At 37.2% G+C, this 23,319-nt stretch overlaps 1 protein-coding gene across 4 annotated transcripts; it reads left to right on the top strand.

Moving 5' to 3' along the window:
• The first annotated feature begins 2,101 nt into the window (after positions 1-2,101).
• LOC125661164 (uncharacterized) lies at positions 2,102-21,890 on the top strand. 4 transcript variants are annotated; one of them, XM_056147096.1, is made up of 8 exons: positions 2,504-2,545; positions 6,892-6,953; positions 9,678-9,869; positions 13,969-14,046; positions 14,792-15,106; positions 15,199-15,264; positions 17,527-17,778; positions 19,373-21,890. In XM_056147096.1, exons 2-8 carry the CDS (start codon positions 6,920-6,922, stop codon positions 19,567-19,569), a joined length of 1,134 nt encoding a protein of 377 aa, XP_056003071.1. In that variant the 5' UTR covers positions 2,504-2,545; positions 6,892-6,919; the 3' UTR covers positions 19,570-21,890. The 4 variants fall into 4 exon arrangements, with proteins under 4 accessions (XP_048749001.2, XP_056003071.1, XP_056003070.1 ...); XM_056147095.1 differs by lacking the exon at positions 2,504-2,545 and adding an exon at positions 3,283-3,376 and having other exon boundaries at positions 9,690-9,869; XM_048893042.2 differs by lacking the exon at positions 2,504-2,545 and having other exon boundaries at positions 6,905-6,953; positions 17,527-17,593; positions 17,633-17,778.
• The last annotated feature ends 1,429 nt before the right edge of the window (positions 21,891-23,319 follow it).

Raw genomic sequence — 23,319 nt, 5'->3', positions numbered from 1 at the left:
GATTAACTGCCGCATTTATATTTATAGTGTGTATCATATAGACTCATTTATCGTGTGTGTGTGTGTGTGTGTGTGTGTATATATATATATATATATATATATATATATATATATATATATATATTATATACTTTCAATTTCATCTCTTCTCTTTTCTTTAAAAGTTTGCGGGCATATATCGTGTGATATATGCCCGGAAACATTCCGGCCCGCAAACATTACGTCACAATCAATACACAAGCAAATCGGTCCTACTAAACAGAGTACGATAGAGTACTTTAGAGTACGCTAGTAAAATTTCATAATTTAATGCAATTTAACTGCTGTTCGTAGATCTTCTTACTTTAGTTTAACCTAATAAATGTATATCTGGAATATATTGTGTTTGTTTTCATTATTTTAGGAATTATTGTAAGTTAAAGTTTACCGTTTGATTCCGATCCCGATCAAATTTAATACTTTTTCAAAACAAAACTACTAATAATCGGGATCGGGATGCCGTAAATCTTCAATACATTTAATGTTTTCTGGTCAAACTATCGCTAAAATATCAAATACTTTTGACAAATATTACACTTTTATTTTATAATAATCTTTATTTAAGTGGTATACATACAAATAAACAATTGAATTGCATTAAATATTGAAATTTTACTAGCGTACTCTAAAGTACTCTATCGTACTCTAACGTACTCTGTTTAGTAGTACCCCAAGCAAATTACTATGTCGTTAAGTTTCAAATTTTTCGTGTTTTTCATCTTTAACTCAGTTAAATCAATAAAGAAATTGTTAAAAATAAATTATTGATTATAGACTTTGTGTGGGAAAATATGACGACCATCTAGGCAAGTAGACCTCACGACCTGCGGAACCAAATCTCCTAGCAGCATGTAACCAGCGCACTAGACCGCTCGACCATCTAGGGAAGTAGACCATCTTGACTTGCCTTGACTTGTAAGTGCGCTGGTTACATGCTGCTAGGAGATTTGGCTCCGTAGGTCGTGAGTTCAACCCTGGGTAGGGGCGGAAGTGGGTATCCAAATAAAGTGACATTTTCTGTGCTATATATATATATATATATATATATATATATATATAGGTTATAGACTTTGTATGGGAAAATATGACGACCGAGTTTTTTGGCGCGTAGACGGACCGAGCTTGCGAGGACCTCGCAAGCTCGGTCCGTCTACGCGACAAAAAACTCGGTCGTCATATTTCCCATACAAAGTCTATTACCTTTTTATTATATACTTTCAATTTCATTTAGAAACTAACAATAATTTTATTTTTAACAATAACTTTATCGGTTTAACTGACTAAAAGATGAAAAACACGAAAAATTTGAAAATTAACGGCGTAGAAATTTGATTGTGACGTAATGTTTGCGGGCCGGAATGTTTCCGGGCATACATCGTGTGATATATGCCCGCAAACTTTTAAAGAAAAAAGAAGAGATGAAATTGAAAGTATATAATAAATATATATATAGTATACAGTCTAGTCTCCGTAAGATAAAAAAAAAAAAAAATAGATTTAAAAAAAAAAAGAGAGAAATAAAAAAAATCATGCATGTTAAAAAGTTGGTTGTACATGTAAATAGTATGTGTTTGGTAGCTCCAATAATTCAATGTGTTTTTTGTATGGTGTTTTATATATAATGCATGTGAGATTGTTTTGTTGTAAATAATATATGTTTTGATGTTTAATAGGTAGTACGCAAAGTTTAGTAATTCATAGGATTTATTAATCAAACAGTAGCTTTATCTACATAGTGCATGTTTTACTTTTGTTGTAAATAATATGTAGTCTTATTGATTCCAAGCATACATGCATTTGATTTTTATTAGCTCCATCTATGTAAGCATGTGAAGAAGTTTTGTTGTTAATAGTATGTATAGTAGCTCCATTCATTCAATTGTTTTTGTATACAATGAGTTCTTCAATTTTTTAAATTTCAAATTTCATTTTAATTTAACAAATTAAAAGTTATTTCTTCTTTCGATTGATAAAAAGTCCACTATAGACATATTCTGTTTTATGTCTGTTGATAACGGCTAACGATCCCACTGTTTGATAATTTATTAGTATTTTTTTTTTATTATTACGTAAGATATTTTCCACAAAGCATAGCTATAAGTTTGTAAAGCGTACTTCGATAAATAACTAATATACTTTTTTTTTTAAGGTCGATATGTAAGTTAATTATATAAGGTAGCAATTATATGCACACCATTGGGTTCCATTTGACCTCAATTTGGGACCATTTGACTTCCATTTGGGTCCATTTGCTTTCCATTTGGGTCCTTTTGGGTTCATTTGGGTCCATTTGGGAAATCGACGCACCCGCAAAGATGTAGGGTACCGGAATCTGCCGAAGTTTGCCGAATGGAGATCAAATTCACCCGATATACACATGCGCTAAATCTTCACAACATCCTGTTGTTCGAATTTCATAGACGTACTACTACAAGACGACATAGATGGTGTAGAACGTGATTGTTTCAAAAACCGCCCATGTCATCTTCTTCGACAGGAGTCAGAAGTAAGTATCCTGTAGACAGTCGTTTTCCAGACACCGAATCAGTTTGATGATTTTGTAAATTCGGCGGAATTTGTTTTGGCTGCGAGTCAGTGTGATCTGTTATATAGCCTACTACTAGATAGAATGTTCTATCGTTAAAATGATAATGTCCTACGGACCCGATTTAACGATAGAATGCGTCCTATATACCTGCAATGTAGCAAAATGAAAATTGCACACAGTGCATGTTTCGGTAAAATTATGTAACACATCACTCATATGCATTTGGAAAGTTATCTTAACGACCCACTTGGGCCGTTCTTATTTGCAAATTAGGTAAGCGTTCGTTTTTGGAAAACAGCATGCAGCAGGGTGTTCCGATGGCAGTTTCCGGTAAAATGGCAGTCAGTTCGAATCGAGAAAAGTGACATTTCAAACTGTTGAGTTTACAATATTATTATACGATTTTTTACAGTGTTAAGGACTTACAAATTACCAATGAGGTTAGTTGTATATAAATTTAACTTTAAATGTACGCGTTTATTCTTTGATAAGTTTAAAATCGTTTTGGAGCGATTCCGCAATTTTCTGCTACATTACGGGTATATGGGAGGTATTCTAACTGTGGTGAGGGCCTGTCCCGAGACACAGTTAGATTATTCTAACTAGCCTACTACATGTACCATAGGCGCTTGGCACTAGTATCATATGTTTGATTATTATTGCAATACTTGGATGGTTCTGCACTGATCAGAAAGAAGAAGAAATGTATTCAATATGAAAGGTGAAACACGTGGAGAACAAATACAATTTCCTACTTCCGAATTCATGTTTTGGTTTTGAATCCTTAAGGTAGGCTAATAGATTTTAATCGGAGATTCCTCTGACTCTTACCCCCGCTTTTATATTTGACATGTGCGGGGGAGAGTCAGAGCGAACTCCATATTGAAAAGTGGGAATTCAGCGACACCAGCTGGTGTCGCTGCTTTACCTACCTCTTACAACTTTATTTCGCGGACCCATCTTCCAAGACGCGAGGATTCAGTTATCGGAAGATTATTCTACAAATACATCATGATTAATACGATGCTATCGCCGTTTAAACGATGGAATTTTGTGTTTACATGTGCTGACGTCATACGCAAAGAAATCAAATGGCGAGGCGGCGACCTAATTCAAGTGATGCTCCATTTGTCGGTGTTAGGGCCATTTAAACGGCGATAGCATCGTATTAATCATGATGTATTTGTAGAATAATCTTCCGATAACTGAATCCTCGCGTCTTGGAAGATGGGTCCGCGAAATAAAGTTGTAAGAGGTAGGTAAAGCAGCGACACCAGCTGGTGTCGCTGAATTCCCACTTTTCAATATGGAGTCCGCTCTGACTCTCCCCCGCAGAAGTCACAAAATAAAAGCGGGGTTAAGAGTCAGAGGAATCTCGGATTAAATAGATTTATGTATTATATACCATACGGTGTGCCCGTTGGACCGAGCTAAGCATGGCATGGTCATTGGCGTGTCCCATGGGATGATCATAATTCAGTTAAGGACAAAAACTAGAAACAGAAATATTCATTCACTTGATTTATAATGAAATTCCCCTTGACCTAAACGCCCAGAAAAGTTCAAGTATTAATGGGGGAAATATATGAGGATAACTCTATGATTCGCCTATTCATTCAACGCAGGGAATAAAGATGCCAGGCAATGTACAGTGTGGGAAATTAACGGTGAACTGATAGACAATGTCTAGATAGAAAATCTTGTCGGTCTATATTGATCAAAATGGTGATAGACCGACTTGTCTACAGGAAATCTGACCAAGTCATATAAATTCTATGTTACATTGATTTGTTTCTGCCAACCCCTTTTTATAATAAAACGTTACACAATCTATTGACAAATCATTCAAATCAGAGTATTCCATTTTAAAAAAGAGAACAGAACAGAATCAACTCGATATGTACTTTTGCTATTATCTTCGTATGCCATTGATCCAAACCTCGTTGTTGTGTTTTCTATCGAGTTAAAGAAATAATAAATTCAAGTTTCGTTACCAGTAGCAATCTCATTTAATCGCTGCTAAATCAGGGGTCGAAATTAGCGAGAAATATTCGCAAATGTGAGTAAATTTGAAAAATTGTTAGTGAAAATAGTGGACACTCAAAAATCTTAAGCGAATGGTGATTTAAAAACCATGATTGTCTCACATCTGTTTTTTACAGTGATGCTTAATTTGCTTTACTTAGACTCGCTTTCAGAATCGCATAAATGTTTTCATGAACGACCGATTTCAACAACTGTTTCCATCCGTCTTTTTCTTAATTATATATTTTTTTTAGAAATTCAGAATCAAATAAATGCTTTAAAGGTTAGACATCATGTTATGATCACAAATATATACACTTGCCATATGCTCTGTTCACTTATCAGGGCTTGAAACTAACTTTTTATGTCACCAGTCTAGCCGGATTGATTGGGTATAATTTCAACCAGTCGGCAGAAAAAATTTACCAGTCCACCAGTTTTCCAGAAATAATTAAACATATTTCGCAAATGTTATTAAAATGAAATAATGAAATTTAACTAGATATACCTCAGACAATATTGTAACACTTATGGGAGATTTATATTGACTAATGGTGTTCGTCTGGTATCTACAGAGAAATGCCAATTGCGTGTTTAAGATTCCATAAGTATGATTTCCAAAATGACGTTTTTGAAAAGTGACCAGTCCCATCAGACTGACTGGCGCAAATGTCAGTCAGTCCGCCAGACTTTTTTTAACCAGTCACGGACTCACGGGCATATGTTAATTTCAAACCCTGCTTATAGGGATGAATAAATTGAATTCCAAGTATAAGGCTTTTGTAATTTACATGTATTTATTTAATAGTCAGTTCCAGGGGCTGGTCTATGGCACCAAATGTAACAGGAAGGGAGAAAATGCAATAGACCAGACCGGGATTTGAACTCGGGCCCCCTGAATCTCTAGTCAGGTGCTCTACCAACTGAGCTATGTGAGCTACAATGTAAAAAAGGGTTTAACAACCTGAGTAGCACGTTTTGTTATATTCAACTTTTATACTAACAAAGTGCTCAAAATACTGACAACTAGAATTGGTTCTAGAATACTGACAATCAGTCAGATGGGGTAAACAGGTCTGGACAGAACAGGGATTTTTTAAGGGTATGTAGAGGGCCGAAATTCGGCCCCATTCCCAGTGCTGAAAAGCAGGTGTTTTTTCCAAAATGATATCTAAAAATTCCCAAATGATGGATGCTTTGATGAGAATATGCCGTGAGGGGCCATCGAACCTCAGTGCCACTCTGTTGCAAAAAATTTTTTACAGTTTTTTTCTAGCTGCCAAAGACCAGAAATTAAAGCTTGTTTAAGCCACATTGATAATGAAATATCAAATGGTTAACTTCTTGCTTGTTTTTCTTATTTATTTGTATGAAACAAATTTCCCAATTTCAATCAAATATCGCTATTTTTCCCAGACTTGAAGGCCCTGGCCCCTGGGTTCAAGGGGTAAAAAAATCCCTGCAGAAGCTGATCACAAACCAAAGAGTCTGGGACTTGTCTTGAAAAATCCCTAGTTACAACCCCGATGTAGTATGATGATGTAGTATGAATATAGGACCTACGTTATTGACTTCTCCAAGCAATGTCTGTTGACCCATGAGGCTCAATAATCATAGAAAAAAAATCACCCATTCAGATAACATATGAAAAAAGAGCATGATTCAATATTTTTATTTTAGCTTGTAGGTTTTCATTTTAGCTTGTGGCTAAAATTAACCTTTGGTAGAAAAAGTTAATTTCGACCCCTGTACTAATGACATTCTTTGTGGTTGCTAAGAAACTGGGTGGTCATTTCTATACAGATCGATGTGTCTCTGCTCTTTGTACGGTTGGTTGGTTGTATATTGTTTAACGTCCCACTGGGGAATTTTTCACTCAATGGAGACGTCACCATCGCTGCTGAAGGGGTGCAAAATTAAGGCCTATGCTTGCATCATTGCTTATTGCCTTTGAGCAGGGGTGGGGATTTTTATTGTGCCACACCTGCTGTAAAATGGGGCCACAGTTTTTGCGGTCTTACCAAAGGACCACCCCCATTAAGTTGCCTCTAACGACAACTATGGAGTACTGAGGACCTAGCTATTCTAACCGGGACCTCTTCTTTAAGGAGATGGGGGACCCACAGAGCGCAAACTTTCTGAAGCTTTAACTGTTCTTTTAGAATGCTGAAAACAGCTGACGAATGTTTGTAATATTTGCAAGGTTTCCACAGTATATCTTCCATCTTCAGTAATTAATTTTCATGTGCTAATTTTAGTGTTTTTATTTTGGTCTATAGGACTTTGGTGTGGTCTATAGGAAATAAAATGATTGTGGACCGAATGTCTACAGGATTGAAAAGTTAGTTTCGCACACTGAATGCAAATTACACTTAGCTGTTTCAAACCAAAGAATTATAATAAACAAAATTAACCAAGAAATTTGAATTGTTAACAAAGTAAGGGTATATGATATTGTATATTTTTATGCCCCCCTTTGAAAAAGAGGGGGCATATTGTTTTGCAACTGTTGGTCGGTCAGTCTGTAGACCATGTGTTGTCCGCTCAATATCTTTCGACCCCTTTGCTTGATAACAGCCAAACTTGGTACAGGGGTTGCCCCTGGAGAGTAGATGATCCTTATTGATTTTCAGATATTATGGTCAAAGGTCAAAGTCAAACTGCTGGTCTTTACCCCATGTGGTAGACCATGTGTTGTCTACTCAATAACTTTTGACCCCTATGCATGATAACTACCAAACTTGGTACAAGGGTTGCCCTTGGAGAGTAGATGATCCCTATTGACCTTCAGGTCACATGGTCAAAGGTCAAGGTCAAACCTCTGGTATTAAGCCCATGTGTTGTCCGCTCAATATCTTTTGACCCCTTTGCTTGATAATAGCCAAAATTGATACAGAGGCTTTCCTTAGAGAGTAGATGATCCCTATGGATTTTCAGGTCACATGGTCAAAGGTCAAGGTCAAACTACTGGTCTTAACCCCATGTGGTAGACCATGAGTTGTCCACTCAATATCTTGAGAACCATTCACTTGATTGTAATGATATTTCATATATGGGTTGGTTATAAAAAGAAGAGGATCCCTATTGTTTTTCAGGTCAAAAGGGTAAAGGTCAAGGGTGAATCTACTCTGGACATAGGAATATACTGTCCACTCAATATCTTGAGAACCCTTTGCTTGACAGACATCAGACTTGGTACACTGGTACATCATCAGGAGAAGATGACACCTATTGATTTTGAGGTCACATGGTCAAGGGTCAAACTGGCCATAGGAATATATTGACTACTGAATGTCTCAAGAATCCTTTGCTTGACAGACATCAAACTTGGTACACTGGTATATCTTTAGAAGAAGATGACCCATATAGATTTTGAGGTCACATGGTCAAAGGCCAAGGGTCAAACTGGACATAAGAATATACTGTCCGGTCACTATCTTGAGAACCCTTTACTTGACAGACATCGAACTTGGTACACTGGTACATCTTCAGGAAAAGATGACCCCTAATGATTTTGAGTTCACATGGTCAAAGGTCAAGGGTCAAACTGTACATAGGAACATACTGTCCGGTCAATATCTTGAGAACCCTTTGCTTGACAGACTTCAAACTTGGTACACTGGTACATCTTCAGGAAAAGATGACCTCTATTGAATTTGAGGTCACATGGTCAAAGGTCAAGGGTCAAACTGGACATAGGAATATACTGTCCCTTCAATATCTTGAGAACCCTTTGCTTGACAGACATCAAACTTGGTACACTGGTATATCTTTAGAAGAAGATGACCCATATAGATTTTGAGGTCACATGGTCAAAGGCCAAGGGTCAAACTGGACATAGGAATATACTGTCCGGTCAATATCTTGAGAACCCTTTGCTTGACAGACTTCAAACTTGGTACACTGGTACATCTTCAGGAAAAGAGGACTGCTAATGAATTTGATATCACATGGTCAAAGGTCAAGGGTCAAACTGGACATAGGAATATACTGTCCCTTCAATATCTTGAGAACCCTTTGCTTGACAGACATCAAACTTGGTACACTGGTACATCTTCAGGAGTTGATGACCCCTATTGATTTTTAGGTCACATGGTCAATCCACTCTTGACATAGGAAGATATTGTCTGCACCATGGGGGGCATATGTGTTTTACAAACATCTCTTGTTTTTTATAAAAATTCATTCATATACTTAGTCTTATGACTGCATATCGTGAACACTGATAGATAAATTTGTTTAAAACTTTGTATATATCTTATATGATAATGAAGTTGTACACCTGTTATTTTGATTGACATTTTTTACCATTCAATATTTTTCCATTTGAAAGGGGGTGTTATGTTGTCATTGGTCAGATTATATTTTCTATGAGCACAATTTCTTTATTTCCCACCATCCCTTGTGTCTGCGGGTTAGGGGAGGGGTACTAGTCTCATTAAAACAGCTCTAGTTTCACTTGTAGGTTAGGGGAGGGGCACTAGTCCCATTAAGACGGCTCTAGTTTCACTTGTAGGTTAGGGGAGGGGCACTAGTCCCATTAAGACAGCTCTAGTTTCACTTGTAGGTTGGGGGAGGGGTACTAGTCCCATTAAGACAGCTCTAGTTTCACTTGTAGGTTAGGGGAGGGGTACTAGTCCCATTAAGACAGCTCTAGTTTCACTTGTAGGTTAGGGGAGGGGCACTAGTCCCATTAAGACAGCTCTAGTTTCACTTGTAGGTTAGGGGAGGGGCAATAGTCCCATTAAGACAGCTCTAGTTTCACTTGTAGGTTAGGGGAGGGGCACTAGTCTCATTAAGACAGCTCTAGTTTCACTTGTAGGTTAGGGGAGGGGCACTAGTCTCATTAAGACAGCTCTAGTTTCACTTGTAGGTTAGGGGAGGGGCACTAGTCTCATTAAGACAGCTCTAGTTTCACTTGTAGGTTAGGGGAGGGGCACTAGTCTCATTAAGACAGCTCTAGTTTCACTTGTAGGTTAGGGGAGGGGCACTAGTCCCATTAAGACAGCTCTAGTTTCACTTGTAGGTTAGGGGAGGGGCACTAGTCTCATTAAGACAGCTCTAGTTTCACTTGTAGGTTGGGTGGTAGTGGTGTTCCTGGAGGAGGATGTCCTGAGTCATCCTATTCCTCTGGAGGAGGTGGAAGATGCATCAGGCCGCAATGGTGTGGAGGCTGACCTCCAGGAGAGACAGGAGTGTAGGGCACGCTACTATGTGGGGGACAGAATGCGGAGGGCCGTAATAGTCAGACGTTCAGGTGAGTAGAGAAAGTGAAGGACATGCTACTGTGTGTGTGTGGGGGGGGGGGGGGGGGGGGGCTGTAATAGTCAAACAAAATCGCTCTTTTAACTTTTATTGAATAGAATTTCATATTTCTAAGATCAGCATGTTTGAATCATATCCCTGTAATATCGTGCACATTGAGGTCTTATTATCCCACAGGTAAAGGTACGTATGACCCATATTATTTAATCAATTATCGTAACATGTCCTCCTCTATCAAAATGACTCTTTGTGAATAGACAGAAACTCAAGAAACTACTTTATATAAACTTCCACTTGTTTTGATGATTTACAAAACGTTTTATTTTTGGCATTCAATACTTAATTGGTAAAGCATTAGTGCTCTTAGTAGCAACATTTATTTGTTCCTTCCCCAGTTATACTCCTTTGCTGTGTGGCACATTTATTTTTATGCCCCCCTTTGAAAAAGAAGGGGCATACAGTACCCGCAACGTTATTCTTGACATGATAAACGATAGAACACGATACACGCACGATAGGATAGGATACACGCACGATACGATAGGATACACGCACGATACGATAGGATACACGATAAACCTGATAAACGCAAAACCTGATAAACGATCTTCACGATAGACCTGATAAACGCAAAACACGATAAACGATCTTCACGATAAACGGAAAACCTGATAGAAATGTTGTAAATTTAGAAACGGTTTAGACGGAACGAAATTTTGATACCTACAACATAATTACATTATGTTGATAATAATATTGAAGGATTTCAATGTTCATTATATACCTACATTACGGACAAAGCGGATTTCTTGTTTCCCGCGTTCTCGCAATGGGAAAAAATCTAACGCGGTAATCTATAGGTAACTCAGGAAAACCGCGTTCTCATCGCGGGATGACTATCAGCTACCTGTCCCCGTCGCGGTAACATTTGTTTAAAACATTGATCGGTTTTGTACCATATAATTTCTTTAATCCACGGTCGTACGTTTTTTTTGTTTTTTTAATGCCATCACAGCTAAAATGAAAAAAAAATATATATACGGCATTGAATTCATTATTTGATATCTATATGAATTTTATCAGCCAATGATTCTAAAACTTATATTGTCACCTAATGTTTAATATATAGATTATACAGGGAATTAACTAAATGTAATATAATGTAGTGATATCATGCTTCAGTAGCTCTCTTATGCTAATGTATATTACCTTGAGTATGAAATAAAACCAAGTAATATTGTGCGTGTAGCGAGGAGGGGGTTATTTTGCATCAAGCTCTAAGTTCACGGCTCATTCAACATCTCAAGTTATTTTCATAACGACCGCTTTAAAAAAAATCAACCGCACTACACCTGTTAGATATTTTTACACTATGATTGATAATTGATAGTCATAAGTAATTGGAACATATTTATTTGAATTGATATTTTGTTAACAAAACATAAATATACTGTTTAAAAAACATAAACAAAACTCCGCTTGTTTTAAATTCGCAATTTTGAAACGCTTAGTGTGTAAAAAAAATTCAAATAATCATCAAAACCAACATAAATTTCCAGTATCTACACGTACGAGTATTGGTACATGTGTACATGTACAAGGTATATATATAAAAAAAACAACGATGACAGCGGAATCGTGCCCAGTTGAGCAGAATTTTGGGGGATGCAACACCCTTGCACCCTTTTAAAACTTAATCTTCTAAATGTGTGAAATACAATGTCCCTGAGAATGTTAGCTGTCAAAACACGGGTGATACACAAAATCAGATATAAGGACGCGCACAAGTTCAGCAGTTGCTATGTAATCAGCATACACGTGAAAAAAAAAATCGGAAGAAAAAGAACCATTATTAAAATATACATGTATGTGATAAACAATGTAATTTACTGATTTTTCCTTTCAAATCGGAACTCCCTATTTTTCTGTTAGTGTTAATTACAAATAACTGTTTCTAGACAAACAAATGTTTATGAACTTCAGAAGGAGCTTTCAGATTTACTGTGCTCGGTTTACTGTCCTACTTTCCAGACTACTTAGAATTAAATCGTGATAAATTTTCACTCTCTCTCTGGAAAGACAAATAGCTCTTCTTCTGCCTTAAAATCGACAACTGTATGTTCTCCTTCAAATATACCGTCTTTCCTCGATTCCTAAAAATACCTTCTTTAACAAAACGAATAAAGGTTTCGGAAAGTATCGTACTTTTTCATTAGATTTTATATACGATCCCGATAGTTTCCGAAGCTACACGATAAACGATTTTCACGATAAACGGAAAACCTGATACACGCAAAACACGATACACGATAGACCTGATAAACGCAAAACACGATAGAAAACGGAAAACCTGATACACGATAGGATAGGATACACGCACGATACGATAGGATACACGCACGATACGATAGGATACACGCACGATAGAGCACGATAGGAATGTCAAGAATAACGTTGCGGGTACTGTATTGTTTTGCGTCGGTCGGTCGGTCTGTAGACCACATGTTGTCCGCTCAATATCTTGAGAACCATTCACTTGATGATAATGATATTTCATATGTGGGTTGGTTATGAGTGGAAGATGACCCCTATTGTTTTTCAGGTCCAAAGGTCAAGGGTCAATGTACTCTGGACATAGGAATATAATGTCCGCTCAATATCTTGAGAACCCTTTGCTTGAAAGACATCAAACTTGGCACACTGGTACATCCTAAGGAGTAGATGACCCCTATTGATTTTGAGGTCATATGGTCAAAGGTCAAGGGTCAAACTGGGCATAGGAATATACTGACCATTCAATGTCTAGAGAACCCTTTGCTTGACAGACATCAAACTTGGTACATCAATACATCTTCAGAAGAAGATGACCCCTATTGATTTTTAGGTCACATGATCAAAGGTCAAGGGTCAAGCTGGACATTGGAATATACTGTCCGTTCAATATCTTGAAAACCCTTTGCTTGACAGACATCAAACTTGGTACACCAATATGTCTTCAGAAGAAGATGACCCTTATTGATTTTGAGGTCAGATGGTCAAAGGTCAAGGGTCAAACTGGACATAGGAATGTACTGTCCGTTCAATATCTTGAGAACCCTTTGCTTGACAGACATCAAGCTTGGTACACTGGTACATCTAAAGGAAAAGATGACGCCTATTGATTTTGAGGTCACATGGTCAAAGATCAAGGGTCAAACTTGACATAGGAATATAATGTCTGCTCAATATCTTGAGAACCCTTTTCTTGACAGACATCAAACTTAGTACACTGGTAGATCTGCAGGAGAAGATGACTCTTATTGATTTTGAGGTCACATGGTCAAAGGTCAAGGGTCAAACTAGACGTTGGAATATTCTGTCTGCTCAGTATCTTGAGAACCCTCTTCTTGACAGACATCAAACTTGGTACACTGCTACGTCTTCAGGAGAAGATGACCCTTAATGATTTTGAGGTCACATGAGCAAAGGTCAAGGATCAAACTGGACATAGGAATATACTGTCCCTTCAATATCTTGAGAACCCTTTGCTTGATTGACATCAAACTTGGTACACTAGTACATCTTCAGGAGAAGATGACTCCTATTGATTTTGAGGTCACATGGTCAAAGGTCAAGGGTCAAACTAGACATAGTAATATACTGTCCACTCAATATCTTGATAACCCTTTTACTTGACAGACATCAAACTTAGTACATTGGTACATCTTCAGGAGAGGATGACCCATATTGATTTTGAGGTCAAAAGTCAATAGTTGAACTGGACATAGTAATATATTGTCTCCTATATTTTAAGAATTATTTGCTTGATTGACACATACCAAACTTGGTACACTGGTACAGCATCAGGAGTAGATGACCCCTATTGAATTTTAGGTCACATGGTCAATTCACTCTTGACATAGGAAGATATTGTCTGCTCAATATTTTGAATTGATGATAATACTATCAATTAAATGAGGTGTGTGTATAACCCTTTTCAATTTTGCACCATGGGGGGCATATGTGTTTTACAAACATCTCTTGTTTAATTTTGATCTCCAACATACCTACTATAAGAAACATTTCTTACTACCTTTGCTTTGTTTTTGAAGAGAATCGAAAAGAACTTGTGAATTATTATACCAGTGTAATGAAGCTTGAGAGAGAGGAACACACAGCAGACAGAAATAGTAAGTATGTAACAGATACAGTTGTATGAAGTGTGTGCTTCAGATACGGTATGCCCCGGACAAATGTGGTGTTACCTCAGTATATCACCAGTTTTTTCCCCCAGCCTATTTTGGTGTTATATCAAGGATGGCATTATAAAGAGTTCTACTATTTTGGTGTTATATCGAGGGTGGCATTATAAAGAGTTTTTACTATTTTGGTGTTATATTGAGGGTGGCATTATAAAGAGTTTGACTATTTTAGTGTTATATCGAGTGTGGCATTATAAAGAGTTGGACTATTTTGGTGTTATATTGAGGGTGGTATTATAAAGAGTTTGACTATTTTGCTGTTATATCGAGGGTGGCATTATAAAGAGTTTGACTATTTTAGTTCATCAATGTGAAATTGATTTCCATGTTCACTTAGTCAGAAAGTAAAGTTGCATTTACCCAAACCTTGTACAGTTTCTGGAATATGACGTTCTAAAGTTGTATTTACCCAAAGCTTATACAGTTTCTGGAATATGATGTTTTAAAGTTGGTGACTGGTTTGCATTTTCATGAAAATTGTCAAAAATCCCAGCATTCCAGTTATGAAATTGAATTGAGTTTTAATAAGGGTCTCCAGGTGCATGTGTTGAATTCAAAAAAGTACTATGTTTCATACATTTATATATAATTCCATATGAAATGAAATGTGTGATATTAATTGTGACTTGATATGATCAGTTACTTTCAGGGTAAATGTTTCTGTGTGTTACAGATACATTGTGGCAGTACACTAAGGTGATAGGCGGGAGTGTGGTGGTAGGAGGTTTGGCGGTGGCAGCAGCACCACTGGCTCTGTCTGCAGCAGGCTTCTCTAGCGGTGGTATTGTGGCAGGTTCTCTGGCTGCTCGTCTAATGTCTGTGGCAGCCATTGCGAAAGGTGGTGGTGTGGCGGCAGCCAGTGCTGGAGGCTGGATCGCGGCTCTACAGTCAGCAGGTGCTGCAGGCATATCTGCCTCAACAAAACTACTGCTGGGCTCTACAGCAGGGGGAGTGTTTGCCATGTTTAATAGGAAGAAACCATCTGAAGGTAAGGCTAAAAGAGAGTGGAGGGGAGGGGGTCTGTTCACCAATACAGAAGACCAAGAAGAATTTTCTGTAAGGTTACCATGTTATTTTCAGGTAATGAAAATGAAGAAGACACTATTAAGAATATGAAATGCCAGGACAAGAAGGAAAAGAAAATGGGTATGTTGTAATGTTAATTGTTAGATCTTGCCTGTCTGTTAACTTTTCATACATTTGACTTTTCAAGAACTGATTGGCCAATATCAACTGAACTTGGCAATGCTTTTGCTTTTGGTATCTTTACAACTTGCAAAATGGTATCTTTACTAATTGTAAAATGACATCTTTACAAATTGCAATGATAGTCATATTCTCATGAATGTGTTAAGTTGTATTCAATGCATTTATAAATCTTGATGAATATAGTACATCTATTTTAATGACTGGAAATTCCATTAAAAATGAAAGTAGAATGTAATATAAGAAATTAGATTTCAGTTTTGAAAATACATGTCTTGAGTGTATGAAATGCAATGCATCATGCTAGCATACTTTTCATTCATGAAGCACATTAGTGCTTCATGAAGTATGTTGGCATGAGGTGTCCACAATTCATACCCTCATGTACAGTGCTGCCTTGTGATATTGCCAACTTTTGTTCAAGATCAATTTGGGCAATAAAGTGGTGGAGGGGTGGGGGTGGCAATATAACAAATTCACCATTATTGACTGAGTCAAATGAAATTTAGTTATGTAAATTTCTGTATAAACTGTAGTAGTTAGGGCTATACGGATTGTGGATATTGGCCTGGGTAGCTCAGTGATTAGAGCACCTGACTTATGACTAGTAATGCAGGGGTCCCAGGTTCGATTCCCGGTCCAGCCACAGGTTTTCTCCTCTCCTATACTTCATTTGGTGCCATTGACCACCCCTGGATTTGCAGGTGAAAGTACTGTCAGTGGCAAAAGAATCTGGGTTGTGTGTGTTTTCGAGGGCAAAGACAAATTAAGGAGGGAGGAATGTAGTAGTTATGACTATACGGACTGTGGATATCAGCCTGGGTAGCTCAGTGGTTGGAGACAAATTAAGGAGGGAGGAATTTAGTAGTTAGGGCTATATGGACCATGGATATCTGCCTGGGTAGCTCAGTGGTTAGAGCACCTGACTAGTTATGCAGGGGTCTCAGGTTTGATTCCCAGTCCAACCACAAATTTTCTCCTGTCCTATACTACTGTTAGACCACCCCTGCACTGCAGATTGTCCTGCCAGGAGCAAAAAGAATCTGGGTTGTGTGTGTTTTCGAGGGCAAAGACAAATTAAGGAGGGAGGAATGTAGTATTTATGACTATACGGACCGTGGATATCAGCCTTGGTAGCTCAGTGGTTGGAGTATCTGACTAGTAGTAGTAATGCAGGGTTCCTGGGTTCAATTCCCAGTCCAACCAAAGATTTTCTCCTCTCTCCTATATACTACAAAACATATAATCTTGAGAATTAACCTGACCACGTGAATACCTTATCCAGCCTGTCACACTTCACTGCACCGCTTTCAAATTACAGGTGTGATTATTGATGGGTGTTAGGTAATTTGCATTACAAGTGTATTATCGAAGGTAAACTCTATAAAATTTTATAATTTGTTTTTGAAAATCAGTGGCATATGACATTATGCGGGGTTGGCATTATAAAATATTTCGAGGGAGCACTGTATTTTTAAAGAATCCTCATGCACTGACTATAGATTAAGTTTACACTGTGAGGTATTGGCCACAACAAAAGCCTATCAATTCTAAGATAGGATTATATAGGGAAATTCTTTAAAAACTGTCTGGAACCACAAAGTTACAAATGTCAATGTAAGCCTCTTCAGGTGGAATGAAATGATGTCTTTACAGAAACACTACGATAGAATATATATATTATTGTGAAAGCATCCCATTGTTTTGTAGGTTAGAGTTTTTGACACTGTGACCCTTGAGGACAGGGGTTGGAAAATAGATTTTTTTAAATTTAAAAAAAAAAGAAAGAAGAAAAACATGAAATGAAGAAGACTTGTTGTTCAAACCACAGAGGCTAAGCCTGTTTTGGGCCCAGACTTTGTGATACCATAAATATAGATTTCGGGCCCAAAACGGACTTAGCCCCTGTGGTTCAAACCGTTACTAGTGGGGACGCGATTTAAATAAAAGGGTTTACATAAGAGTGATTGTATAGGGATTTTTTTAATGAATTTTCTTCTGAAGAACCTCAAGATTAAATGTACAGGTCCAAGATAGTGCCACAGTAGGGATATGATTTTCGTACTGTCATGAACTGTCTTTATCACCATATAGGAGTGAGTGTTGTGGGCCATGGGTCTCTTGTTTATTGTAGATTGAATTTGTAACAAACCCAGTGTGTAGAATATGGTCATCATTTATATGATAAAGCACACATTGTAGATCTAAATGAAATTAGAGCTACCACAACTACAGACGGTAATCAAACACTGGACACTGTCTGTACATCAGAAGACGACCCCCAAGTCCGCGACAGTGTCCGTCCATCGGAAGACGACGTCCAAGTCCGCAACAGTGACTGTCTATCCGGAGACACTGCTGAAGTTGAGGACATCGGCCGCTTGTTGGATAACAATACCCAAAGCCAGGAAGAGGAGCTGAGTGCTGGGATTCAGTACTTAAGTCTGAATGAAGGTATATGTAGTGAGAATGCTGTTAGCATTAATCTCACCTAATGAAGGTACATGTATATGTAGCAAGAATACTTATCATAATAGCATTAATTTGATATCACCTAATGAAAGTATATGTAGCGAGAATGCTGTTATCATTAGCATCAATCTCACCTAATGAAGGTATATTTAGTGAGAATGCTATTATTAGCTCACCTGAGCTGAAAGCTCAAGTGAGCTTTTCTGATCACCTGTCGTCTATCTGTCAGTCTGTAAACAGTTTACATTTTCAACTTCTTCTCCAGATCCACTTGGGCATTTTCAAACAAACTTAACAAAAAACATCCTTGGATGAAGGGCTTTCAAGTTTGTTTAAATGAAGGGCCATGCCCACTTCAAATGGGAGATAATAACTAATTTTCAAAAATAGGGTGGAGTCATTTAAAAATCTTCCCAAGAATCAATGGGCCAGAGGAGCTGAAATTTACTGAAAAGGTTCCTGACATAGTGCAAATTCAAGTTAAAATCATGATCCCTGGGGGTAGTATTGGGCCACAATAGGGGATCACAGTTTTGCATACAAATATATAGGGAAAACCTTTAAAAATCTTCTTCTCAAGAACCACTGAACCAGAAGAGCTGAAATTTACATGAAAGCTGCCTGACAAAGTGCAGCTTGAAGTTTTTAAAAATTGTGATGCCCGGGGGTAGGATGGAGCCACAATAGGGGATCAAAGTTTTACATACAAATATGTAGGGGAAATCTTTAAAAATCTTCTTCTCAAGAACCACTGGGCCAGAAATGTACAAATTTACATGAAAGCTTCCTGGCATAGTGCAGATTCGAGTTTGTTAAAATCATGGGCCACAGGGGTAGGGTGGGCCACAATAGGGGATCAAAGTTTTACATACAAATATATTGGGAAAATCTTTAAGATTCTTGTTATTAAAAAACCACTGTGCCAGAAAAATTTACATGTACATTTACAGGAAAGCTTCCTGACATAAAGCAGATTCAAGTTTGTTAAAATCATGGCCCCTGAAGGATGGATGCCCCATAGGGGATCAAAGTTTTACATACAAATATATAGAGAAATTCTTTTTAAAAAATTCTCCTCATTGAAGAACCACTTGTCAGAAAAGTTTTCTTTTACACGAAAGCTTTCTGACAGTGCAGATTCAAGTTAGTAACAATTATAGCCCCTTGGGGTAGGTTGGGGCTGCAATAGGGATCAAATTTTTTTTACATGCAAATATATTTAGGGAAAATCTTTAAATATAGGACAAGGTGACTCACATGAGTGATGTAGCCCATAGGCCTCTTATTGATTTAATGAGTTCCTCATCAGTTCATGATTTGATGAGTTTGTCATCAGTTCATGATTTGATGAGTTTGTTAAATATTTCTCATTTCTTCAGTCTGTGATTTCATGAGTTAATTGTTATCAGTTTATGAGTCTGTTGATGAGTATGTGATTTTCTGACTCATTCATCAGTTTGTGAGTCTATGATTTGATGAGTTCATCATTGATTCATGAGTCCATGAATGGATTAGTTCCTCATCACTTTACGAATCTTGTCCTGCTTTTCACTATGTTATGTTGATTATTTTTCAGAGACAGAACGTCTGTATCAGGAGACTCTGAGACTTCAGGAAGCAAACCAGTGTAAGATTTGTATGGACAGTGAGATGAACACTTTATTTGATCCCTGTGGACATTTGTGTGCTTGTCAACAGTGTGCTGCCAGACTGAGAAAATGTCCCATCTGTAACAAGGTGGTGAGAAAGCTACACCGAGTGTACAAGTCGTAGGGCTGACTACTGCAGTCTATAGTCTCATGGGTATACCTGTTATTTATTGACAGACCAACAGACTTCCTGTCATTAGATCACATGAGTACATGTAGACTCAGATGATCACCTATTGTAATCTATGTTTTCCTTATTGTCTTTCAGCATGTGATTTAATTACATCCTTTAGCATTTTTTAAAAGAGATGATCTCCATTCAAGTTGTAAAAATGTTTGAATTTGTAAAAGTTCTTCTTGACTCCAAAAAATGAAACAATTGTGCTGACTACAAAGTGCTAATGATGAAATAGACCTGTTAGTGTACCAGAATTGAGATATTTATGGCCACTGGGTCTTGGGGTTTCTAATGTTGGATTGACACTCATAGTAACAGCTCATTTAGTGAAAATACATTATTTCTCATGAAACCTTCTTAAATGCTTGACATCAAACAATCAATTACACTTTTAATTCATTTGAAGAATTTAGTGAAAAAATGTTAATTTTGTGACAGTGTTTCAGTATATTCTACGTTAGAAAAAATCAACACCACACCCCTTCATGAACTTAGTTCTTATAGAGGGGAAGGATGATGCGGCTTGTTCATATATATATATTTCATGCACAACATCAGTTTACATTAATTGCTTTTGGTGATGGTGGTGGTGGTGGTATGTTGTTTAACATCCGACTCAAAAATTTTTCACTCATATGGAGACGTCACCATTGCTGGTGAAGGGCTGCAAAATATAGGCCTCTGCTTGGTGTTTATGGCATTTGAGCAGGGAGGGGTCTTTATCATGTCACACCTGCTGTGACACAGGGCCTTGGTTTTTGCGTCCCATTTAGTCGCCTCTTACCACAAGCAAAATATATCCTACTTGTTACAAGACATAATGCTGCACATGCATATGTTTGCAATATTATTGGTTATATACTAGGTAATTACGTGTATTCTTAGTTTTCTTTGAAGTATTAATTATTTACTATGTGTAAAGATGCCTTTCAATTACAAAGTCTTGAACCCTGTAGAAGTAAACACCCCGCGGACTGTAGCTCTCCGTACCGTGTCATTGTGACACATTTTGAAGTCACCTGTGTGGCATTAGGATAATGTGATATAAAATGTTACTATTTAATGTAAGATGTTTGAAAATTATAATTACTATTTACATGCTGTAATTATGGTTTGCTACAGGAATTATAATGCAATTACATGTTTCTTGTGTGGTTTTGTAAACAGGGAATACACCTGTATAAGTTTTATTGTTGCTGTTGATCTTTGACCGTTGTCTGTTAACAATTTTACATTTTTAAATTATTCTGTTGTTGAACATCAAAATTGTTACCATTTTTGATGTGAAGCATCTCTAGGATAAGAGGAATATAGATTGTGAAATTTATTATTAAACTTGCAACCCTTGGGGCCTCAAGGGGGGGGGGGGGTGGCAAATGTGCTTAAAAAGGGGCCATATTGTCAAAATCTTCTTCCCTACTTCTATTCATGTGGGGAAAAACTAAATGGATGGGTATGATGTCCATGGGGCCCTGTACTTAAATTGTTAAATTTAGGTCAGGAGTTAAGGCGCTAAGACCATATAATTAATATGTATTAAATCTTAGAAAATCTTCTCTACTCCCATATATATTGGAGGAAAACTAAATGAATGATTATGATGTCTGTGAAGCTCTCTGTCTAAACTGTGAAATTCATTGGTTAGGAGTTCAGGCCCTAAGATGGGGCCAATATGGCCATATAGTGAAAATGTTATTAAATCATAGGAAATCTTTTCTCTACTTTTTTATATTTGAGAAAAACTTAATGCATGATTATAATGTCCATGGAACTCTTTACTAAATTGTGAATATCATAGCACCTGGATCAGAGCAGGGCCAATATGGCCACATGATAAAAATGTATCTAGAAAATTATTCTTTCTTTTATACTTTCACAGTTATGGGAGATAAATTAAATGTGTGGTTATGATAAATGTTAGTTATGTCCTCTTAAATTGTAAAATTCACAGTGCATGGGTCAGGGGTTTGGGGATGCCAAAATGATTTATATTTTTCAAACTTCCATTTTTGCTTCTTCTATAAATGAATAGGAATTGTGTGCATATTTTGAAATGTCATAAACATGTGCACAAAGGACTCCATACTGAGGCTTAAATGCCCTGTATAGGCTGATACTTTTAAAAGTGATCATTAAGGCCCATGGGCCAGCCTCTTGTTAAAATGATTGAATTACATGTATAATTGAGTATGTGAGTCTTATGTTTTTTTCCTAATTGGCACTGTTATATATTTACATTACAATAAAGTTGTATAATAATACCAAAACAACTATTTTGATGCAATATTGACAACCTCACCAATGACGTTTCAGAAAGCAACTACATTTATTACATGTCTCGGCCGCAGGAGCGGTAGACTCTTTTTGTGCTTGTGAAGTGCTGGGGTGCATGTGCCAGCGATTATTAGGAGGGTAGGCAAAGTCTTCCAATCAACGACACATATTGGCAAATTCATAAAGTATAAAGAACAAATAGTGTAAGGAACGATAAATCTGGGTAGAGATTGACAATGTCCTTCGCATCCATTTGCGTTTCTGTCAAAATACCAACAAAGTATCAAATATCTCTTAAAAGTACTTCAAATATTTTTTGTGGTACAATAGCAAGCAAATGTTTTACGACACATTTTGAAACACTTAGCGTAGGATATAAGGAAGAGATTGCGTGGTTTGGAAGTTTGTAAACAATCATCGGGTGTTGCTAAAATACGGAATGGAACGGAACATAAAATACTGTATGGATAGTTGATATTATGGGTGATCAGCATTTTGTAAAATCAAAAGACTTATTGTATTGCTGTAAGGGCAGCAGAAATTACATCCTCATGTTATACATATAGGTATACGTGTACCTGTTTTAAAATTGTATTTAACTTGCTATTTAAGCAATCACTTGTGGGAACCACCCCTTTCCCCGTTTTTCATTTTCTAATACTCTCTGCCCTGCCGATTGTGACAGTATATTGTCTCGTAAATAGGAAAAATGTGAAAACTAAAAAATACTGAGAAAGAAATAACCTTTCAAATTTTATCCCTTTATCCTGGTAGTCATCTTAGAAAAATTTTATATAATCATATCCAATTAATAAGAGGTATTCATTCCCCGGAAAACAACAGTGAAAAGAAAAAGTTAAAATTGAAATTACGCCAGTGAAACTTCTTTTTCTGTTCTTCAGCTGGGTTTTTTTGTTGTTGTTTGGGGGGGGGGGGGTTGCTGTGTTTTTGGTTTTGGTTTTTTTTAGCTCACCTGAGCTGAAAGCTCAAGTGAGCTTTTCTGATCGCCCGTCGTCTGTCTGTCCTTCTGTCTGTAAACTTTTTACATTTTCTATTTCTTTAGAACCACTGGGCCAATATTGACCCATACGTGGCCCAAAGCATCCTTGGGTGAAGGGCTTTCAAGTTTGTTCAAATGAAGGGTCATGTCCCTTTCCAAGGGGAGATAATCACAAAAATGTAAAAATAGGGTGGGGTCATTTAGAAATCTTTTCTCAAAAACCACTTGTCCAGAAAAGCTGAAATTTACATGTAAGCTTCCTGACATAGAGCAGATTCAGGTTTGTTCAAATCATGGCCCCAGGGGGTTGGATGGGGCCACAATAGGGGATCAAAGTTTTACATACAAATATATAGGAAAAATCTTCTCAAGAACCACTGAGCCAGAAAAGCTGATATTTACATGAAAGCTTCCCGACATAA

Source organism: Ostrea edulis, chromosome 8, assembly GCF_947568905.1.
Source record: "Ostrea edulis chromosome 8, xbOstEdul1.1, whole genome shotgun sequence".
Classification (NCBI taxonomy): domain Eukaryota; kingdom Metazoa; phylum Mollusca; class Bivalvia; order Ostreida; family Ostreidae; genus Ostrea; species Ostrea edulis.
Note: the sequence above shows the minus strand (reverse complement) of the source record. Positions and strands in the feature narration are given on the sequence as shown.

Excerpts from the sequence above, each read along its gene's own strand:
- LOC125661164 (XM_056147096.1), top strand. The coding sequence starts at position 6,920 with ATGATTGTGGACCGAATGTCTACAGGATTGAAAA. Across the intron at positions 6,954-9,677 it reads AATGTCTACAGGATTGAAAA|TTTCACTTGTAGGTTGGGTG; the intron begins GTTAGTTTCGCA and ends AGACAGCTCTAG. Across the intron at positions 17,779-19,372 it reads GTACTTAAGTCTGAATGAAG|AGACAGAACGTCTGTATCAG; the intron begins GTATATGTAGTG and ends ATTATTTTTCAG.